The sequence below is a fragment of the Coturnix japonica genome, chromosome 1, assembly GCF_054131305.1.
Source record: "Coturnix japonica strain WE chromosome 1, WE-NBRP24, whole genome shotgun sequence".
Taxonomy (NCBI): Eukaryota; Metazoa; Chordata; class Aves; order Galliformes; family Phasianidae; genus Coturnix; species Coturnix japonica.
Window position 1 is genome coordinate 178,898,883 of NC_140663.1, and position 13,027 is coordinate 178,911,909.

Consider the following 13,027-nt stretch of genomic DNA (forward strand, 5'->3'; position numbering starts at 1 on the left):
GAGTTGAGCAGGGCTGAACCCAATGAGGTTGAACAAGAGGAAATGTAGAGTCCTGCACCTGGGGAGGAACAACCACAGCATCGGTACAGGTCAATAGTGAGCTGACGGAGAGGAGCTCCATGGAGGAGGACCTGGGGGTCCTGGTGGAGAACAGGTAACCATGAGCCAGCAGTGTGTCCTCAGGGCAAGAAGGCCAACAGGATCCTGGTGTACATTCAAAACAACATTACCAGCAAGTAATGGGGGCAATCTTCCTCCTCTACTCTGTCCAACTGAGGTCACATTCAGAATCCTGTGTCCAGTGCTAGGCTCCCCAGTTCATTCTGAAGGCAGGGATCTCCTGGAAGGAGTCCAGCAGAGGCCACAAAGACGATACAGTGCCTGGAACATCTCCCATAGGAGGAAAGGCTGAGAGACCTGGATCTGTTCAGCCTGGGGAAAGGGGATCTGATCAGTGCTTATAAATATCTGTAGGGAGGTGGGCGGCAAATGGATGAGGCCAGTCTCCTTCTCGGTGGTGTGTAGCGATAGGACAAGGAGTGATGGCCTAAAACTGGGGCATAGGAAGTTCTGTACTGACATGTGGAAGATCTTTATGGTAAGGGTGATGGAGCACTGGCACAGGTTGCCCTGCAGTGTGGTGGAGTCTCTTCTATGGAGATATTTCAGACCCATCTGGACGCACACCTGTGCAACCTATTGCAGCCAACCTGCTTTAGCAGTGGGGCTGGACCTGATCACTTAAGGTCTGTTCTAGCTGCTGCAGTTCTGTGATCGTGTGATCTGTGAGATCTCAGTGACTCAATAAGTTACACAGCTTAGAATCAATGAAACCTTAGAGTTGGAAGAGTCCTATAATGGCCATGTAGTCCAACTGCCCTGCAATACACAGGAACACCACAGGTAGATCCGGTTGCCCGGGGCCTGTTCCAGCCTCACCTACAAAGTCTCCAGTGATGGAGCATCCCCCACATCTCTGGGCAGCCCGTTCAGTGCCTCACCACCCTCACTGGTACGGACTTTTTCCTTCCATCCAACCTGAATCTCCCCTCTCTGAGCTTGAAGCCATTTCCCCTTGTTTTGTCTTCCATCCACCTGTACCCCCAGGTCTTTTTCTGTAGGGCTGCACTCAATCCTTACATCCTCAAGTTTGTATTGGTTGAGAGGGTTGCCTCAGCTCAGGCACAGACCTTGCATTTGTCTCTGTTGTACCTCACAAGGCACACCTGGCCCAATGCTCAGCCTGTCTGTCATGTCATGTCAGCCATGTCCCTCTGGATGGCATCCCAACCCTCCGCTGTGTCACCGCATACCACAGACTGGGAACATCAGCAAACTGCAATCAGCCACCTGACCCCACTGTTGATGTCACTGATGAAGATATTAATGAGTATCAGCCAAAGCACCGACCCCTGTGGGACACCACTCATCTCTGATCTCCATCCGGACATGGAGCCATTGACCATCGCTCTCTGCACTCGATTCTGCAGCCAGCTCTTTGTCCATCCAACAGTCCACCCATCCAATCTTCTCTTCCCAATTTGGAGAGAAGGATGTTGTGATGTACCATGTGAAAGGCCTTACCAAAGTTCAGATGGATGCCATCGGTGGCTCTTTCCTTCTCCATTGTTGCAATGATACCATCATAAAAGGCCACTAATTCCATGGGACCTGATGAGATCCATCCCCATGTTCTGAGGGAACTGGCAGATTAAGTTACCACGTTGCCATCCACCTCACTTGAAAGGTCATGGCAGCCTGGTCAAGTTCCCACTGATTGGAAAAGAGGAAAAATAGTCCTTATTTTCAAGTAAGGAATAGAAGAAGTTCCAGGGAACTACAGGACAGTTGGTCTCACCTCTCTGCTTGGCAAGATCATGGAGCAGATTCTCCTGGAGGCCCTACTAGAGTACATGGAAAATAGAGATGAGGTGATTGATGGCAACCACGTGGCTTCAGGTGATTCTGCCTATCTGCTCTGCTCTCCTGAGACCCCACCTGGAGTACAGCACGCAGTTCTGCAGCCCCCAACACAAGAAGGGCAGGGAGCTGTTGGAGCAGGTCCAGAGGAGGGCCACAAAGATGATCAGAGGGCTGGAACACCTGCACTACGGGGGCAGGCTGAGAGATATGGGGCTCTTCAGCCCAGAGAAGAGAAGGCTCACAAGGGACTTTCTAGGGAGAGGCCTTCCAGGACATGAACAGGCCTTCAGGAAAGATGGGGAGGCACTTTTTATGAGGGAACGTAGCAACAGGATGAAGGGAAATGGTTTTAAACTGGAAGAGGGTGGATTTAGAGCAGATATCAGGAAGAAATTATTTCCTGTGAGGGTGGTGAGATGCTGGCAGTGGTTGCCCATTGAGGCTGTGGATGCCCCCTGCCTGGAAGCACTCATGGCCAGGCTGGATGGGGCTGTGAGCAGCCTGGGCTATGGGAGGTGTCCCTGCCTACAGCAGGGACTGGAACTGGGTAAAAGGTCCCTTCCAACCGAAACTGTTCTATGATTCTATGGTGATTTCTTACTGACATGGCATTAACATGCCAATGGGAAATGACATTTCTCCAAGATAAAGCCTTGCCACAGTGCTGCTTTTGTCCCCAGACTTTGACCATTCCTGGTGGCTGAGTGCTGACGAGCCACAGAAGAATGCAGTCAGGGCACAGGAGTCAGGTTAGAGATGCTCTGCTATTAGAGCACCCTCCTTTTCTGACGGGCAGAAACCCCTGTGGGAGTCCCTGATGAAGCTCTCAGTACTGAGGGATGGTCTGATACAGGGACATGCGTTGGCGCTGGAATGTTGGGCAGTTTCTGTGGACATGTGTTTTCTGGTTCACTGTGGCTCCCGCAGGAAGCCTCCAGTGTCAGCTGAAAGCAACGCCTGCAGGGCATCTCCTCATCCCAGCTTAGAGCTGGACCTTCCATCTGCCAACCTGGGGTGCAAAGCCTCAGAGCTGCTCCCTGTGTTGGCAGCACGCAGATACAGCTGGTCACTGCTGGGGGACCTCACCTGGGGGACCATCCCTGGCTGAATCCCGGCTTCCAGGACAGGAGGAAACCCAGGCAAACCTCCCTGTGCTGTGTGCTGTGATATCTGGACGGCGCTGTCACCAGCTTGGACATTGCTGGCTTGTCAGGGGGTTTCAGAAATACCTGGAAAGACACTGTTTTACCAGCAGCAATAGCTAGCAGGGCTCAGAACACTTGCATCTACAGCATGCTGCCCTTTGTGCCTCAAGTTCAAACTAGATGTAGCAATTCACCAGCTCATGTACACTGCAATGAGCAGACGGTGGCTTAGTAGGTAACAGCAAGCAGATCCAGTGTTTATTTTCATTTATTATTCCCAAAATACGGACACCTTGAAGCAGTAACACCACAGTGCATTGAGTCAAAAAGACACCATAGAAGAAATTTCTCCATTTTGAATAGAATCCCTTTACTGACACAAAAAGACATGCAGTTGTGAATGTTAAATGATCACAGGGACACCCAAAGCACTGAGAACATCTCAAAACCCAAAGCTGGCGGCTGCCCCTCTGTCTCCTGGTGAGCAGGAAGGGCAACAGCAGCATTTGCTCACAGACCCAAACTCCTCCTGTCGCACTGTAGGGTCTCACACAGTCATTAAAACCAACATGTCCCCCCCAGCCCCTCCTGGCTTCTGATCTCTGTGTTCACCCACTGGGAATGGGATGGGTGCTCTGATGGTGGATGAACAGACAAGGCAGGTCAATGAGTGCTGCGACAGAAATGAGCCTTCCTGGGGAGCAGCAGGTTGAACATCGCATTCCGGATCCGCCTGTTCCTCATGCTGTAGATGATGGGGTTGAGCACGGTGGGCAAGGTGAGGTAGAGGTCGGCCAGCAGAACCTGTGCGCGCACGGACACAGCGCGGCTGAACTGCTGCACGTAGATGGAGACCAGGCCGGGGATGTAGAACAGCAGCATCACAGCCATGTGGCACCCGCAGGTGCTGAAGGCCCTCCTGCACGAGTCCTTGCCCAGGACGGCTTTCAGGATCATCAGGTAGGACACAGCAATGAAAGCCGTGTCCATCCCTACTATGAGAGAGGACAGAGACACGCTGTAGAGTCTGCTGGGGTTGGGGTCTGCACAGGCCAGACCGGAGACAGCCATGTGCTCACAGTATGAATGGGGAACCACGAGGGAATGGCAGTAGGGGAGCTTTGTCACCATCCCTGTCAATGGGAGCATGACGAGGAACCCTCTCACCACGATAGCCAGACATATCCAGGCAATTGTTTGTCGATTGAGGATCATTCTGTACCTGAGGGGGTGACAGATGGCGACGTAGCGGTCAAAAGCCATGGCCAGGAGCACTCCCGACTCCTCCACTGTTGAGGAGTGAACAAAGAACATCTGAACAAAACAGGCGGTGAAGCCGATCTGGTTGGAATGGAACCAGAAGATGCCCAGCAGCTTGGGGACGACGGACGTCACCATCACCACGTCGATGGCAGCCAGCATGGCCAGGAAGCAGTGCATGGGGTCCCGCAGGGACTTGTCCAGCACAAGAGTGAGCAGAACCGTGCTGTTTGCCAGCAGGGCCAGGATGTATGCTGAGCAGAAAAGGATGCCCAGGCAGATGGGGAAAGCTTCCAGGGTGGGGACACCCACCAGGATGAAGGAGGAGCTGCTGTTGGGGTGGCTGGAGGGGCCAGAAGCCATGCAGGAGGATCTTGCTTCTGTGCTTAGGAAGGGGAAGGAGGCCCCAGAGTGGGATCCCTGAGGTGGGCAACGCATGGATGCACGTGCCAAATAGGGAACCCAGAGTGTAAGTGATCCGTGTGAGATGGGACCTGGATGGCATAACGTGACTGGGAGGAGGGAACGGAGCTAAACCGCTGCTGGAATGGGGCTGCTGGATGGAAAGGAACTTCAGGTGCTGTTCACGTTTCAGACCGTGCCAGCGGGGCTGACCAAAAGTCTCCTTCACTCCATTGCTCGCGGACGCGTTTCTTTGTTGGCTGCTCACCGCTGGGCTGAGATCTTGGAGTCAGCTGCAGGAGGAGGGGATGCTCAGCACTCAGCTGCCCTCGGGCTCTGCTGCCGAGCGGCCCCGGCTTCCCTGCACCGCGCACCACACGGGGCTCCTGCAGACGTGCAAGATCCGGCGTCAGGAGGAGCTGTGGGACATTCAGCACAGCCGTGTCAATGCCATTCCCTGCTCCGTCTTCCTTCTTTCGGTCACTCACACGTGGAGCCTGCACAGTCGGGTGTTGTTGTGTCAGGAGAAGCTTGAAGGCAGCACAAACCCTGCAGCGAAGCCAGGGATGCTGCGGGTCCCGGGCTGCGGCCCCCCAGGAAGGGGCAGTGGGAGAACAGCCCGCGGGTCTGAGCTCCGGGTGCAGAGAGGAGCTGCACCGAGGGGCACAGAGCGCAGCGCCGTCCGCCCCTCCGTGCAGGGCAGTGCCCTGGGCTGAGCGGGGACTGCAGGCAGCGCTCAGACACGGAGCGGTGATGGACACCAAGCTGTGTCCTGCCGTGCGTCTGAGCCCGGAGCTGGGTCCCCGGGTGCAGCCATGGCAGCAAACAGATGCGCTGCCAGCAGCTCTCTCCTCTCTGCCGGTGCCTGGAAGCCGCCGCCGTGCTGCGCTGGTCTCACGTTGGTAGCGCAGGGCCCGAGGCGCGGGGCTGCCCGTCCCGGCTGGGGGAAAGCAGCCGGCACAGCCCCGCAGCCCGAGCAGAGGCTGCGCTGTCGGTGGGGCGGCCGGCTGGAAGGCAGAGCGGTGCGTGTGCACGGCAGAGCGGTGCGGAACGGCCGGGCGCTGTGTGCGCTATGTGCGCTATGATGTGCGCTATGATGTGCGCTATGATGTGCGCTATGATGTGCGCTATGTGCGCTATGATGTGCGCTATGATGTGCGCTATGATGTGCGCTATGTGCGCTATGATGTGCGCTATGTGCGCTATGATGTGCGCTATGATGTGCGCTATGTGCGCTCCGCAGAGCCCCTGGGAGCCCCCGGGTGAGGCCGGGCTGTGCGCTGCAGGAGGAGGGGATGCTCGGGGCTGCTGCAGCTCCTGCCATTGGCTCTGCCTCGCGGTGCTGCGCCGTTGGGTGCCGGGGGGCACGGCAGTCCCCAGTGCCTGCATGGGGCTCGCGGGACCGATGCAGCAAAAGGAAACGAAGAGCTCTTTGATGGGGAGAGAGCGCGGCGGGTTGGGACAACGCGTTTCCATTCTTCTGAGAGCTCAGAACCACAACAGCCGCCTCCTCAGTCTGCTGGGATCCCCAGGCGATGCTGTGCCAGAACACTAGTGGTATTGCCCTGGTATCTGTGCTGGGTCTGGCCTTGTTAAACATCTCCACCAATGACCTGGATGAAGGGATGGATTTCACCCTCAGCCTGTTTGCTAATGGTGCAGAGCTGGGAGCAGTGACTATCACACGTGAAGGCTGTGCTGACATTCAACAGGACCTGGACAGGCTGGAGAGTTGAGCAGGGCTGAACCCAATGAGATTGAACAAGAGCAAATGTAGAGTCCTGCACCTGGGGAGGAACAACCACAGCATCAGTACAGGTCAATAGTGAGCTGACGGAGAGAAGCTCCATAGAGGAGGACCTGGGGGTCCTGGTGGAGGACAGGTAACCGTGAGCCAGCAGTGTGTCCTCAGGGCAAGAAGGCCAACGGGATCCTGGTGTACATTCAAAACAGCATTACCAGCAAGTAATGGGGGCAATCTTCCTCCTCTACTCTGTCCAACTGAGGTCGCATTCAGAATCCTGTGTCCACTGCTGGGCTCCCCAGTTCATTCTGAAGGCAGGGATGTCCTGGAAGGAGTCCAGCAGAGGCCACAAAGATGATACAGTGCCTGGAACATCTCCCATAGGAGGAAAGGCTGAGAGACCTGGGTCTGTTCAGCCTGGGGAAAGGGGATCTGATCAGTGCTTATAAATATCTGTAGGGAGGTGGAAGGCAAATGGATGAGGCCAGTCTCCTTCTCGGTGGTGTGTAGCGATAGGACAAGGAGTGATGGCCTAAAACTGGGGCATAGGAAGTTCTGTACTGACATGTGGAAGATCTTTATGGTAAGGGTGATGGAGCACTGGCACAGGTTGCCCTGCAGTGTGGTGTAGTCTCTTCTATGGAGATATTTCAGACCCATATGGATGCACGCACACCTGTGTGACCTATTGCAGCCAACCTGCTTTAGCAGTGGGGCTGGACCTGATCACTTAAGGTCTGTTCTAGCTGCTGCAGTTCTGTGATCGTGTGATCTGTGAGATCTCAGTGACTCATTGAGTCATACTGCTTAGAATCACTGAAACCTTAGAGTTGGAAGAGTCCTATAATGGCCATGTAGTCCAACTGCCCTGCAATACACAGGGACACCACAGGTAGATCCGGTTGCCCAGGGCCTGATTCAGCCTCACCTACAAAGTCTCCAGAGATGGAGCATCCCCCACATCTCTGGGCAGCCCGTTCAGTGCCTCACCACCCTCACTGGTACGGACTTTTTCCTTCCATCCAACCTGAATCTCCCCTCTCTGAGACTGAAGCCATTTCCCCTTGTTTTGTCTTCCATCCACCTGTACCCCCAGGTCTTTTCCTGTAGGGCTGCACTTAATCCTTACATCCTCAGGTTTGTATTGGTTGAGAGGGTTGCCTCAACCCAGGCACAGACCTTGCATTTGTCTCTGTTGTACCTCACAAGGCACACCTGGCCACACTGCTCAGCCTGACTGTCATGTCATGTCAGCCATGTCCCTCTGGATGGCATCCCATCCCTCTGCTGTGTCACCGCATCCCACAGACTGGGAACATCAGCAAACTGCAGTCAGCCACCTGACCCCACTGTTGATATCACTGATGAAGATATTAATGAGTATCAGCCAAAGCACCAACCCCTGTGGGACACCACTCATCACTGATCTCCATCCGGACATGGATCCATTGACCATCGCTCTCTGCACTCGATTCTGCAGCCAGCCCTTTGTCCATTGAAGAGTCCACCCATCCAATCTTCTCTTCCCAATTTGGAGAGAAGGATGTTGTGATGTACCATGTGAAAGGCCTTACCAAAGTTCAGATGGATGCCATCGGGGGCTCTTTCCTTCTCCACTGTTGCAATGATACCATCATAAAAGGCCACTAATTCCATGGGACCTGATGAGATCCATCCCCGTGTTCTGAGGGAACTGGCAGATTAAGTTGCCACGTTGCCATCCACCTCACTTGAAAGGTCACGGCAGCCTGGTCACTTTCCCACTGATTGGAAAAGGGGAAAAATAGTCCTTATTTTCAAGTAAGGAATAGAAGAAGTTCCAGGGAACTACAGGACAGTTGGTCTCACCTCTCTGCTTGGCAAGATCATGGAGCAGATTCTCCTGGAGGCCCTACTAGAGTACATGGAAAATAGAGATGAGGTGATTGATGGCAACCAACGTGGCTTCAGGTGATTCTGCCCATCTGCTCTGCTCTCCTGAGACCCCACCTGGAGTACAGCATGCAGTTCTGCAGCCCCCAACACAAGAAGGGCAGGGAGCTGTTGGAGCAGGTCCAGAGGAGGGCCACAAAGATGATCAGAGGGCTGGAGCACCTGCACTACGGGGGCAGGCTGAGAGATATGGGGCTCTTCAGCCCAGAGAAGTGAAGGCTCACAAGGGACTTTCTAGGGAGAGGCCTTCCAAGATATGAAGAGGCCTTCAGGAAAGCGGGGGAGGGACTTTTTATGAGGGAACGTAGCAACAGGATGAAGGGAAATGGTTTTAAACTGGAAGAGGGTGGATTTAGAGCAGATATCAGGAAGAAATTATTTTCTGTGAGGGTGGTGAGATGCTGGCACATGTTTCCCATTGAGACTGTGGATGCCCCCTGCCTGGAAGCACTCAAGGCCAGGCTGGATGGGGCTGTGAGCAGCCTGGGCTATGGGAGGTGTCCCTGCCTACAGCAGGGACTGGAACTGGATAAAAGGTCCCTTCCAACCGAAACTGTTCTATGATTCTATGGTGATTTCTTACTGACATGGCATTAACATGCCAATGGGAACTGACATTTCTCCGTGGTAAAGCCTTGCCACAGTGCTGCTTTTGTCCCCAGACTTTGGCCATTCCTGTTGGCTGAGTGCTGCTGAGCCTCAGAAGAATGCAGTCAGGGCACAGGAGTCAGGTTAGAGATGCTCTGCTATTAGAGCCCCCTCCTTTTCTGAGGGGCAGAAACCCCTGTGGGTGTCCCTGATGAAGCTCTCAGTACTGAGGGATGGTCTGATACAGGGACATGCATTGGCGCTGGAATGTTGGGCAGTTTCTGTGGACATGTATGTTCTGGTTCACTGTGGCTCCCGCAGGAAGCCTCCAGTGTCAGCTGAAAGCAACGCCTGCAGGGCATCTCCTCATCCCAGCTCAGAGCTGGACCTTCCATCTGCCGACCTGGGGTGCAAAGCCTCAGAGCTGCTCCCTGTGTTGGCAGCACGCAGATACATCTGGTCACTGCTGGGGGACCTCACCTGGGGGACCATCCCTGGCTGGATCCTGGCTTCCAGGACAGGAGGAAACCCAGGCAAACCTCCCTGTGCTGTGTGCTGTGATATCTGGACGGCGCTGTCACCAGCTTGGACATTGCTGGCTTGTCAGGGGGTTTCAGAAATACCTGGAAAGACACTGTTTTACCAGCAGCAATAGCTAGCAGGGCTCAGAAATGTCTGGAAAGACACTGTTTTACCAGCAGCAATAGCTAGCAGGGCTCAGAACACTTCCATCTACAGCATGCTGCCCTTTGTGCCTCAAGTTCAAACTAGATGTAGCAATTCACCAGCTCATGTACACTGCAATGAGCAGACGGTGGCTTAGTAGGTAACAGCAAGCAGATCCAGTGTTTATTTTCATTTATTATTCCCAAAATACGGACACCTTGAAGCAGTAACACCACAGTGCATTGAGTCAAAAAGACACCATAGAAGAAATTTCTCCATTTTGAATAGAATCCCTTTACTGACACAAAAAGACATGCAGTTGTGAATGTTAAATGATCACAGGGACACCCACAGCACTGAGAACATCTCAAAACCCAAAGCTGGCGGCTGCCCCTCTGTCTCCTGGTGAGCAGGAAGGGCAACAGCAGCATTTGCTCACAGACCCAAACTCCTCCTGTCGCACTGTAGGGTCTCACACAGTCATTAAAACCAACATGTCCCCCCCAGCCCCTCCTGGCTTCCGATCTCTGTGTTCACCCAATGGGAATGGGATGGTGCTGTGATTGTGGATGAACAGACCGGGAAGGTCACTGAGTGCTGCGACAGAAATGAGCCTTCCTGGGGAGCAGCAGGTTGAGCATCGCCTTCCGGATCCGCCTGTTCCTCATGCTGTAGATGATGGGGTTGAGCACGGCGGGCAGGGTGAGGTAGAGGTCGGCCAGCAGAACCTGTGCGCGCACGGACACAGCGCGGCTGAACTGCTGCACGTAGATGGAGACCAGGCCGGGGATGTAGAACAGCAGCATCACAGCCATGTGGCACCCGCAGGTGCTGAAGGCCCTCCTGCACGAGTCCTTGCCCAGGACGGCTTTAAGGATCATCAGGTAGGACACAGCAATGAAAGCCGTGTCCATCCCTACTATGAGAGAGGACAGAGACACGCTGTAGAGTCTGCTGGGGTTGGGGTCTGCACAGGCCAGACCGGAGACAGCCATGTGCTCACAGTATGAATGGGGAACCACGAGGGAATGGCAGTAGGGGAGCTTTGTCACCATCCCTGTAAATGGGAGCATGGCGAGGAACCCTCTCACCACGATGGCCAGACATATCCGGGCAATTGTTTGTCGATTGAGGATCATTCTGTACCTGAGGGGGTGACAGATGGCGACGTAGCGGTCAAAAGCCATGGCCAGGAGCACTCCCGACTCCTCCGCTGTTGAGGAATGAACAAAGAACATCTGAACAAAACAGGCGGTGAAGCCGATCTGGTTGGAATGGAACCAGAAGATGCCCAGCAGCTTGGGGACGACGGACGTCACCATCACCACGTCGATGGCGGCCAGCATGGCCAGGAAGCAATGCATGGGGTCCCGCAGGGACTTGTCCAGCACAAGAGTGAGCAGAACCGAGCTGTTTGCCAGCAGGGCCAGGATGTATGCTGAGCAGAAAAGGATGCCCAGGCAGATGGGGAAAGCTTCCAGGGTGGGGACACCCGCCAGGATGAAGGAGGAGCTGCTGTTGGGGTGGCTGGAGGGGCCAGAAGCCATGCAGGAGGATCTTGCTTCTGTGCTTAAGAATGGGAAGGAGGTGCCAGAGTGGGATCCCTGAGGTGGGCAATGCGTGGATGCACGTGCCAAATAGGGAACCCAGACTGTAAGTGATCCGTGTGAGATGGGACCTGGATGGCATAACGTGACTGGGAGGAGGGAACGGAGCAAAACCGCTGCTGTTATGGGGCTGCTGGATGGAAAGGAACTTCAGGTGCTGCTCACGTTTCAGACCGTGCCAGCGGGGCTGACCAAAAGTCTCCTTCACTCCATTGCTCGCGGACACGTTTCTTTGTTGGCTGCTCACCGCTGGGCTGAGATCTTGGAGTCAGCTGCAGGAGGAGGGGATGCTCAGCACTCAGCTGCCCTCGGGCTCTGCTGCCGAGCGGCCCCGGCTTCCCTGCACCGCGCACCACACGGGGCTCCTGCAGACGTGCAAGATCCGGCGTCAGGAGGAGCTGTGGGACATTCAGCACAGCCGTGTCAATGCCATTCCCTGCTCCGTCTTCCTTCTTTCGGTCACTCACACGTGGAGCCTGCACAGTCGGGTGTTGTTGTGTCAGGAGAAGCTTGAAGGCAGCACAAACCCTGCAGCGAAGCCAGGGATGCTGCGGGTCCCGGGCTGCGGCCCCCCAGGAAGGGGCAGTGGGAGAACAGCCCGCGGGTCTGAGCTCCGGGTGCAGAGAGGAGCTGCAACGAGGGGCACAGAGCGCAGCGCCGTCCGCCCCTCCGTGCAGGGCAGTGCCCTGGGCTGAGCGGGGACTGCAGGCAGCGCTCAGACACGGAGCGGTGATGGACACCAAGCTGTGTCCTGCCGTGCGTCTGAGCCCGGAGCTGGGTCCCCGGGTGCAGCCATGGCAGCAAACAGATGCGCTGCCAGCAGCTCTCTCCTCTCTGCCGGTGCCTGGAAGCCGCCGCCGTGCTGCGCTGGTCTCACGTTGGTAGCGCAGGGCCCGAGGCGCGGGGCTGCCCGTCCCGGCTGGGGGAAAGCAGCCGGCACAGCCCCGCAGCCCGAGCAGAGGCTGCGCTGTCGGTGGGGCGGCCGGCTGGAAGGCAGAGCGGTGCGTGTGCACGGCAGAGCGGTGCGGAACGGCCGGGCGCTGTGTGCGCTATGTGCGCTATGATGTGCGCTATGTGCGCTATGATGTGCGCTATGATGTGCGCTATGTGCGCTATGATGTGCGCTATGATGTGCGCTATGTGCGCTATGATGTGCGCTATGATGTGCGCTATGATGTGCGCTATGATGTGCGCTATGATGTGCGCTATGATGTGCGCTATGTGCGCTCCGCAGAGCCCCTGGGAGCCCCCGGGTGAGGCCGGGCTGTGCGCTGCAGGAGGAGGGGATGCTCGGGGCTGCTGCAGCTCCTGCCATTGGCTCTGCCTCGCGGTGCTGCGCCGTTGGGTGCCGGGGGGCACGGCAGTCCCCAGTGCCTGCATGGGGCTCGCGGGACCGATGCAGCAAAAGGAAACGAAGAGCTCTTTGATGGGGAGAGAGCGCGGCGGGTTGGGACAACGCGTTTCCATTCTTCTGAGAGCTCAGAACCACAACAGCCGCCTCCTCAGTCTGCTGGGATCCCCAGGAGATCATTGATGGGTTGCCCTCTCTTTATCCCTCGTTCTGGGAAGATCACGACGGTCCAGTGAAGTTCCAACTTTGTTTTATCCAACTTCAGTGATTCTGTGATTCTGCTCCATATTCGTCCTGTTTCCAGCACCAGCAGCCGACCTGAGGGAAGGAGGCAAGAACTGATTCCTCTCGTGCTTCCCTCATATTCCTGCCCATATTCCAGCAATTTGAAGCTCCGGGACTTCAGTTC

At 55.6% G+C, this 13,027-nt stretch overlaps 2 protein-coding genes across 2 annotated transcripts; both read right to left on the reverse strand.

Moving 5' to 3' along the window:
* Window positions 1-3,631: 3,631 nt before the first annotated feature.
* Window positions 3,632-4,844, reverse strand: LOC107308555 (olfactory receptor 52I1-like). Its single transcript, XM_015852523.3, has one exon. The coding sequence runs from the start codon at window positions 4,764-4,766 to the stop codon at window positions 3,732-3,734; it is 1,035 nt and encodes a 344-aa protein (XP_015708009.2). The 5' UTR covers window positions 4,767-4,844; the 3' UTR covers window positions 3,632-3,731.
* Window positions 4,845-9,837: 4,993 nt separating this feature from the next.
* Window positions 9,838-11,328, reverse strand: LOC146762922 (olfactory receptor 52I2-like). Its single transcript, XM_085510273.1, has one exon. The coding sequence runs from the start codon at window positions 11,205-11,207 to the stop codon at window positions 10,248-10,250; it is 960 nt and encodes a 319-aa protein (XP_085366399.1). The 5' UTR covers window positions 11,208-11,328; the 3' UTR covers window positions 9,838-10,247.
* Between the last annotated feature and the right edge of the window lie 1,699 nt (window positions 11,329-13,027).

Coding starts and splice junctions, on each gene's coding strand:
- LOC107308555 (XM_015852523.3), bottom strand. CDS start 4,766: ATGCGTTGCCCACCTCAGGGATCCCACTCTGGGGCCTCCTTCCCCTTC.
- LOC146762922 (XM_085510273.1), bottom strand. CDS start 11,207: ATGGCTTCTGGCCCCTCCAGCCACCCCAACAGCAGCTCCTCCTTCATC.